The 10173-nt window shown below is 26.7% G+C and overlaps 1 protein-coding gene across 1 annotated transcript; it reads right to left on the bottom strand.

Annotated features, from left to right (window-relative positions):
- Positions 1-8230: 8230 nt before the first annotated feature.
- Positions 8231-9521, bottom strand: LOC100214644 (apolipoprotein D). The gene is made up of 4 exons (XM_065818897.1): positions 9334-9521; positions 9046-9109; positions 8695-8877; positions 8231-8559 (listed from the first exon to the last, which is right to left on the bottom strand). Exons 1-4 carry the CDS (start codon positions 9451-9453, stop codon positions 8330-8332), a joined length of 597 nt encoding a protein of 198 aa, XP_065674969.1. The 5' UTR covers positions 9454-9521; the 3' UTR covers positions 8231-8329.
- Positions 9522-10173: the final 652 nt, after the last annotated feature.

Raw genomic sequence — 10173 nt, forward strand, 5'->3', positions numbered from 1 at the left:
TATTTAAAAAATTATGTGAAGAAGACCCTTCGACGTGAACAAATTATTTGCAATATGTTAAATAGCATTTAAGTAACATTAAACTCTTTTAATAATACCGAAATATTTAATGTTTGTACCGTAATATTTAAGTTTTTACCGTATTATTTGAGTTTTTTTTTAACAATATTTTATAATTAATAGTGTTATAAGCTTTATATAAATCTATAAAGGGGCTGTCCATTTATTACGTTAACAGTGTTTTGGCAATTTTCACCTCCCTCCCTCCCCCTTGTCAACGACTTGTCAAACTACAAAATTAAATTGTCTCCCTATAAAAATACGTCAACGCTTAATTTACCCCCCCCCCCCTCCTTCTTATGCAAAATTAAAAAAGTATGAAAAAAAAAAACATTTTTAAATATTAATACTAAATTAAATATTAATACTACTATTTAAAAGCAATACATAAAGTAGTAAAGCCTAGTTTACAAGAAAAAGTGCTTAAAAGTAAAATGTTTAGAAAAAACACTTAATTCAACTTTTAACTTCTAAACATTTTTTAAATATATATAACCATTTAAAATTACAAAGGCTTGCTCTGAACAAAAAGTGAATATGAGTGTAAGTGATTACTACATGCAAAACTATTGGTTTAAACTTTTTTCAGTGCATGATAGAAGGTAAAAAATTAAATTCACTTAACCCTATCGAAGAACTGCAAGTCCTCGATGTTTTCCGAAATTCATACTATGATAAAGAAGTCATAACTATTAAAATTTTTGATGAGATCTTCAAGATCTTCTTTCACAAAACAAGTTTATATTTTTAAGTTGTTATATTACGATTAATAATTGCAAACTTAAAAAAAATATATAATTAATCTGTAAGTTATGAAATATATATATACATAATTTATAAAAATGTTACAGTTTTTAAAGACCTACTACAGTTTTTAAAGAGCTACATCTTGTTTTCAATATTATAATAGTATTTGTGCATGGAGCTGGAGAGCTCCATTATAACATTAAAATTTTAACATCAAATGTTTATAGTAACCTAGGGTAGGTTACTATAAACATTTGATGTTAAAATTTTAATGTTATAATGGAGCTCTCCAGCCTGCCTGCGAGTAGCAGGTTGCCGATTCTAGTATAAACATTTAATTAATATAATGTAGATTATGTACTTACATAAATCTTTATTTGTTTTTACAACAGGCCAACAAACACAAACTTTGAAAAAATAATAGTGTTTCGCATAAACATCTTGCGTGTGCTTATTTAGTTCTGTATGTGTCAGGTATTTTTAAAGCGCAACACGGTTTAAAAAAAGTAGAAATAGATAGTGTCATTAAAATAGTAAAATGTAGGATGAGTATGTAACACAAGACTATAAACGCTGCCAAGTTTTCTTATTTAGTTTAGTTTATTTTAGTCGTCAATGATTTAAAATATTTGCAACAACCCGTAATAAATGTATAGACTTTTGAAAAATCATAAATGTTCGTAATGTTTAAATTACCAACAAAGGTGTGCTGCATCAGGCATCTCTATACTAACAATCTTAAGATACTTGTGCACATCTGCGACACAAGTACCATACTTTAAGAACATTATAGAATACTGGAAACATATGTGGAGTTTACTTCCAGTTATCGTTTAAAAATTCTCTTTTAACTAACTTAAATGTTCATCTTGCCGATTTTTGAAAATGTTGACGCAAGTCGCGTCAATTACTATTGGCGGCAGGGTATTCCATTGCAACACAACACGGTTCGTGAAGAATTTCTCTCTTGGCATGCAATTGAGTACTCTTTGCTGTGCAAGTCTTTGATTATGACCAAGCATAATATACTTTAAAGACGAAGGACGATTGAATAATACATTAAAGTTTATTTCATCAAATCCACGCATGAGCTTGAACATCAGAATTAAATCACCTCTTATTCTTCTTTCTTCAAGTAAGACTTAACATGACTCTTCGTTGCTAGGCGGTGCGATGCTTAATCCCTGAAATGGTTTTTGAAGCATGGTTTTAAACTTTTTCTAAGGCTTCTATATTTGCCCGTTGGTAAGGTGACTACGCTTGGATAGCGTAATCTAGGTGAGGACGAACATATGGGGTGTACACTTTTTTCTACAGTGAAAAACTACGGTTGCAAAAAGTTTTTTTTCAGTCTCTTTAAGGAGCGGTTAGCGTTCACCGCAGCTGCTAAAACTTGAGCATTACATTTAAGATCATTTGAGATAAGAACTCCAAGATCTCTCTCTAAATAAGCAAATTCGATTACAAGTGGCAGGCCGTCTGATCTTGGCATGAAATAGTCTCATTTTGATACCTTTTTATTTGGCCAGTATGCATGACTAGTAACTAATTAAGTATGCATGACTAGTAAAGAAGTAACTAAATTTATTTAAAAAAGTAACTTCGTTGACGTCACCTTTTCTTGACCCCCCCCCCTTCCCGTGTCAAAAATTTCCAGACCCCTCCCCCTAATTTGTTGACGTAATTAATGGACAGCCCCAAAGATGTCTACCTTGACTTCAAATAAATCATTTATACTTCGAGTAAGATGAATTATTGCATGTCAATTGAGTTATTTCTTTTGAAGCCGTATCGATTCTTGTAAAGTATACTATTAACAGCAAGATGAATAGATATTTAGTTAAATAAAATTCTTTATAAAACGTTTAAAAAACAGAGAGGAAAGATAATATTCAATAATACTTGTGGTACAAGTACAATACTTTTAATTTGATTAACTGAGCAAAGTTTTTAGGAGTTTTTGATTATGCACATCTAGTGAAACAAGTTTAAACTAAAGAAACTAATAGGGATTACTAGTATTCGGTATAGTAAAAATTTATTTGTATTTATTATTATAATATAGTATATAGTACCAGTTTACCGTATAGTATAGAGTAAAGTATACTTTAAAGTATACCGTAAATAAATTTTTTTATTTGACGTAAGCGTTATGCAAGTGTGTAAAATTTTTATTTTATGTTTATGTTGTGTGTTATATTATATTATTATACCATTGGTTACACATTCTTACTACATAAATAAAAAAGTTAAAGTCTTTGATCAAAATCAGCAACCAATTGATTATGGATTGTTATCTTGTCATATTAAAAAATTAAATCAAAAATAAAAACACTTAAATCGTGATAAGTCATACAAAAATATAGTATAATCAATTTAATTGATAAACTGTGACGGATCCAGCGTTTTTTGGTGTTTGAAATAGCTAACTTCCAGACATGGAGCAAACTCAAAACATTTGTATGTTTATAATTATGTTGAATAATGATGCTTTGCAAAAAAATGCAGTGATTGGAAGCTGGGAACAAAAAAGCCATACAATTTCACCACCCCTCCCCCACCGCAAACGTGAGGACAACATGTTGATAAAACACTTTTTGCACTATTCTCAACTAAACTTATATACATCAATAAATATTAAGTTTCATAGTATTATCTCTCAGCGTACAAAAATTATGACTGTATAAAATGTGTAACCCCCTCAATTTGAGGAGCTTTAAACTTTATATGGTCATAATTTTTGAACGCTGAGAGATAATACTATGCAACTTAAAGTTTATCGATGAATAAAAGTCTAGTTGAGAATAGGATAAAAAATATTTTATCAACTTGTTGATTTACCAAGTCAGTCCAAAAGTAATTCACAAATAAAAGTAAATTGGTATAATAAACGTTAGACCAACTTTTTGTATACCATAGTTTACCAAAGTTTACCATAAAGTTAGTATACCGTATATTGTAACTGGTGATCCCTAATATAATATCTACTAAAAGAAACAAGGTGATCTGGATGAAGAATCTTGCATAATTTTATAATTCAAATAGGAAAAGAAGAATTGTTCCACTAGAAAAATAATCACAGAAAGATAAAAGTAGGATACCATTAAAAATGCAAATTTTTGGTTGCTATCTGGTCGTGGTATAAGCCTTAAAAAGGGAGACAAGAACACATAAAGCAAATTGAGAACAAAGTAACAAATTTATGGAAAAAGAAATTAAATTTTCCACATTTATCAATTCAGGTTGTGCAGGCATAACTGGATCAAGTGCTGAACACAAAGGAAATGTGTAAAACAAAGAAAATACGATTCATTAAATAAAGTTTTCGATATAACATTAAAAAATGGCGAATGGCTCTGTTTTACTGAAAAGAAACAGAAAGAACTACCATTCATTGGTAGTCCTTCCATTGTCAACATCATGTTCTTGACCGAGTCCTTCGCGTAGTAATGGATGAAGAACTTGGAGAAAATAACAAGTCGCCCAACATCGAATATCCATTTATCCAAGAACTTGTAAGGAACTACAAACAGTTCAGGAAGAATTTTATGAATGGTAGAGAAGTGATTACCGAAATACCAGAATGATGTGATGATATGAATTTTCTATTTCATTTAACTCGGGTATTCCGCTTTTTAAAAGAGTTTGGTGCATTTCCTAAAGAGAATTTTTAGAAAATTTTCTGAAGAGAATTTTCAGAAAAGATGGAATTCCCGAGTAATACTAGCTCTTTTGGCATTTGTTTTTCTGCCCGAGAGAAACGAACCACTACTCGACGTTTGTAGATTCATCTCTTACAGATGGGTGGACCATTGGTTTACATACCAAATGCACAATACAGATGATTATCGGAACCAATGTAGCAGCTTGCGAGTCAAGCTTTAAGCTTGGTGAAAAAGTTTTGGAATCAGGAACCATCAAGTCTGGAAATCAAGTGTCTTCAAGATTATTTTTTAAGTTTGTAATTTTATATTATATTTATTAACGTTGTATTTAATAAACACGGTCATATTCAATTTATTATTTAAAAAATGTAAACAAGTTTATTTTTCTTTTTTTCTTTTTATATAAAATACATTTGTGTTATTTGTTTTTGTTAGTTTGGTTTTACTAAATTTTTTAAAGTTTTTCAAGTAGATTTGCAAAAACCTAAAAAACCAACAAAAAACGTTAAGCTTAACTAGATTCCAATCTCATGTTTACAATATCTTTAAACTTTTAGTTAATGCCCAAAATAATAACGGTTGTAATATTGACCAATATGATCACTTACGTCTATTTTTAATAAACTTAGCGTGGCGTAATTTATGGACAACCCCTGACGGAATTTTCTATGAATTACGCAAATTTCAACCCCACAATTTCTTTCATTTACATTAGACAGTGAAACTTATTCGATTGGGTTACTATTAATATTTTTGTTGACGCTAGCAACTAAAATATATTGTTGTTTGGAATACGGGTGATTTCAACTTGTATTTCCAGTGCTAAATTTTCTTATTTTTACTTTTTGCACTGTTTACTTCATTACTTGTAATTAAATAAATGTTGTACCAACACACCCTCATTTCTCATAAAAGTTTCGTTTCTTTTACATAAATTTTTTTACACGTTAAAGTTATTTATTAGCTATCGAACACTGTTGAACAGCAAATTCAATAAAAAACAATTGTTTCATGAATTTCAGTAATTGTTTCATGATGTTATCAGTGATTGCATACGACTGATAACACAATAACACTTATTATGCAGTTTGATATTTTGTTTGTGACATCTTGCGTAGTAAAAAATAAATCGAGTTTCTTTTTTCATTTCAGTCTAGTATTAATTCTAGTCAAAAGTAAATAAGTTCTAGGAAATGTATTAAATGTTGAAAGATAATTATTAATGTGTAGAATAAATTTAAAGTGTGAAATAAATTTAAAACCGAATAAATTTACTTTATTTACACTTTTTTCTTTTTGTATTTAATGGTTTTAGGGGTGTTTCATGAAATGTGCAAAATGAGAAAAATAATCTGCAATTACTTAATAAAACTTCATAGTTATTTTTCCTACACATTTATAAATAATTTTGTTAGGTCTTGAGGGCTTTGTCAATGTGCCTGTTATCGGGGTGAGTTGACCCATGGGCATAAAATGGGATGAACATATTTTTTACCATTTCCTTTTTTTTCGCATTATTATTGTTATTTAATTTCTTTAAATTTAGAATAAATTTGAATTTGAATTTCAACAATTTAATTCTAAATGTATATATATATATATATATATATATATATATATATATATATATATATATATATATATATATATATATATATATATATATATATATTTATATATATATATATATATATATATATATATATATATATATATATATATATATATATACATGTATATATATATATATATATATATATATATATATACATATAAATATATATGTATATATATATATATATATATATATATATATATATATACATATATATATATATATATTTATATATATATATATACATATATATATATATATATATATATATATATATATATATATATATATATATATATATGAATATATATATATATATGTATATATATATATATATATATATATATATATATATATATATATATATATATATTGTATTTTTTCAAATGATCAAACACTTTATATATTAATACTGATCTATTTTGTAAACAATTTACTTAATATTGATCACTCTTAAACGAACAAGAGACTTTGCATCATAACTTGGTACAATAAAACAACATATACATATATATATATATATATATATATATATATATATATATATATATATATATATATATGTATATATATATATATATATATATATATATATATGTATATATATATATATATATACATATATATATATATATACATATATATATATGTATATATGTATATATAAACATATATATATATACATATATATATATGTATATATATATATATATATATATATATATATATATATATATATATATATATATATAAGATAGTGTGTGTGTATTAAAATGATCTTTAGACGCTTAAGACACAGATCAAAATTTACTTCGATGTACCAAAAATTGTTGAAAAAAACCGACATTTTTAATTACAAAAATCCAATTAGTATAATTTTTTTTGAAAAAAGTGTTGAAATACAACTAAGCTTCCTAGCTCTTTAAAGTACATAGTCTTTCAATAAACTCGATTGCTGTTGTGGCCAACCTGCCGCTATAGTAAACCTGCCCCGGTCTACCCATTGTAATCATTCAAACAATTTTTTACTACTCCTTGTTTTTACTAACCATTGCAGAGTTGCTTAGAATGGAAACTTCGCGACAAAAATTTTTTATGTAAGCTGCATATGTCATTAAATGAAAGCCACATTCGATTTGTAGGCTAGCGTAAACGTTTGTGTTTTATGGCTATAGCATTTACACCATTTAGTTGGTAGCCACATAAAGTCCATATGTGGCTATTATACTTATATCACTTAAGTATTATATATGCCATAACCATATGACCCACATATAAGACATCTCATGATTCAAGTGTTGCACACATGTGGCACACATCAAACTTTCTTATCAGGTTGACTTAATTTCTAATGTTGCAGAGCTGCTCACAGTGGAAGCTCTACTCAATTTTTTTTTACTAGTTTGAATTTAACTTTAATGTTTTTCTTAAGTTGTTAGAAAATTCACTGGTTGTTATAAACTCCAGTTTTAGATCTAGGCTACGGTTGGGTAAATTCTGGATATAATGAAGGCTTTTCATTATATTAACCTACTTAAATTTTTAATTAAAAAAAGTATTAAATTTATTAACTAATTTAAATTGCATTATCTTTTTTTTTTAAGTATTTGTTTAATATTTAAACCACAATTGAAAATCATCTAATTTAAAGTAAAAGACATTAAAAAAAAAATTAAACTTTTTTTTTTCTAATTTGTTAACTTTCACCATTTAGTGATAAAAGTTTCCAACTGGTACACATACTCAAATGGTAGTTAAAATTTAATTTTTATTTAAATTTGTAATTAATGAATTTATTTTAGCTGTGTTTTTATATTATAAGGCTAAATGTCTGTGTGACCCCTGTATAAAATATAACTACTGTGTGACCCATTCTGAAAAATAGCTAGTGTGTGACGAGTTTCTTTATTTTTATGAATTTGGTATGAACTGGTTGATCTAATAATTTTTAATATAGACTAATATTTTTTTTTATTTAATTGCTACCAATCTTCAAATAATAATGTTTTTTTACTGTTATTATTTTAGACGCAACTTTAACAACCTTTTGTAATTAAATAAAAATATTTATATTTTCAATAAAATAATGTAGAGAATTAACTTTTTTTTTACTATTATTATTTTACACGCATTTTCAACAACCTTTTAAATTAAATAAAAAGATTTATATTTTCAATGAAATAATGTAGAGAATTAACATAAAGAGCAAGTATTTTAATGTTTGTATTTAAGTATAAAAGTTTCAAACGTAAACACAATCTTCCCCATGATAAACTGGTTTGGGTTTGTTCCAAAAATGATTGTAGCCGTTATTTTTTAAAAACTCAGTAATTTCGGTTTTTAAGTCTGAATTGAAAGTTTTCGGATCGCGTGCCAGTATCCATACTAATGTTTTGTGAGGGGAAGTGATGATTGAGTATTCGTATAACTTTTTATCTCCAAATTTTTCGTCACCCACTTTTACAACTAAATCTAAAAAGCAGTAATTATAAATATAACATAGAATAAATAATAACAGCACATTAATAATACAAAGTTTTATGTTATTTTTAAAGAGTGCTTTTTTTAAAAAAAGATTTTCATTTATTTATAATTCTTTTTACTTACAATTTGCACAAGTTTTGTTTGAACAAGAGATATTTGTGACATCAGGATACGTAACTTTAAGAGCGCCAGGAATAGACATGTTTACAACTGTTGCTGTTCCAGTAATATTTACATTTGGACCTGTAGGCGTGTGCATCCGACCAGAATAAAATACTTTTAAAGAACTGTTTGATAGCATAGTGTCTGAAAAATGTAAATAAATTAAAAAAAAAAAAGTTAAATTAAAATCAATCATTTAAATTTTTCATTTTATGTTTTCTCCGTCTTTCTGTTTTATTCTCATCCAATTAAATACATAATTTAACATATTTTAACATATTTAATTCATATTTTTACAACAAATATGCTTACAGTCCGCTGTTGTGCATACCAAACCTTTTTCAAATGTTAAACGCTGCACAGGGCTATTATACATCTGTAAAAAACGAAGGATAAAATTGAATAATTAAATATAATAGCTACTTAATACATAAGTCAAGAAAGCAAAAAATTTACTAGAAATCTTTTGATATAAAATTCTAGTTGCATTTCGAGAGAAAAGTTAAAACCATTTGAAAGATTTAAAAAGCCCAAATGGTTTCGGATTAATTCTTTTAATATCTAAAACAATCAAAAACAATTTCATAGAAAAAAGATTACCTCGTACCATCTTCCTACATACTTTTCTAGATTCAAAGAGTCTACTGTTATGACAGATGGTCTCAATGTTCCATACACATGTCCAAGAAAGACTGCAATAATTACAATTAATGAATTCATTGTGTGAAATTTAGTCAACGTTTATAAACCAAATAGAAAACTGTTTTATTGCATTCAACCAAATTTTGACTTCTTTTATAAGAAAATTGACGTCACTAGATCAGTATCTTATTTCAATAAACGTCACCATTGCGTATATGATTTAAAATAGAGTGAAGCAAGTTGTTTTTAGAACTACATAATAGCAACATTTTTTTATTGCGTTTAAAATTTAAAAACAGTGGTCAACTTTTTGTTTAAATTAAAAACATTCAAAGACCTCAACATTCTATACCTATAAGTTGAAATGTTATACAATTTCGCCTAATTTTCTAATTAGATGATCATATACGTTATATGTAAATATGATTGTAAGTGTCTTAGTTATTTAATAGTTACTTCATAAAAAAGGAAAAGCAGTATTAATATCGAAAAACGTATTAATATCGAATATTTTCGATCGAAATGTTTTATTACGAATACTATCGAAAATTAATTTTAAGGAACTAATTTGAAAAAAAAAAATTGAAATTCATTTAGATGGAATAATGTCGAAAATGCCTATACGGAAAAATATCGAAATTTGGATTTAGGAATAGAATCGAAAAACAGACAAATAGATAAAACAAACTAGGAGTGCTGCATCAACGACTGATGTAGCAGCACTCCTTGTTTGTTCTACCTATTTATTTTCAATTGTTAACCATTTTTTTAATTTTCGACATTATTTAATTTTTAATT

This window comes from Hydra vulgaris, chromosome 15 (genome assembly GCF_038396675.1).
Source record: "Hydra vulgaris chromosome 15, alternate assembly HydraT2T_AEP".
Taxonomy (NCBI): Eukaryota; Metazoa; Cnidaria; class Hydrozoa; order Anthoathecata; family Hydridae; genus Hydra; species Hydra vulgaris.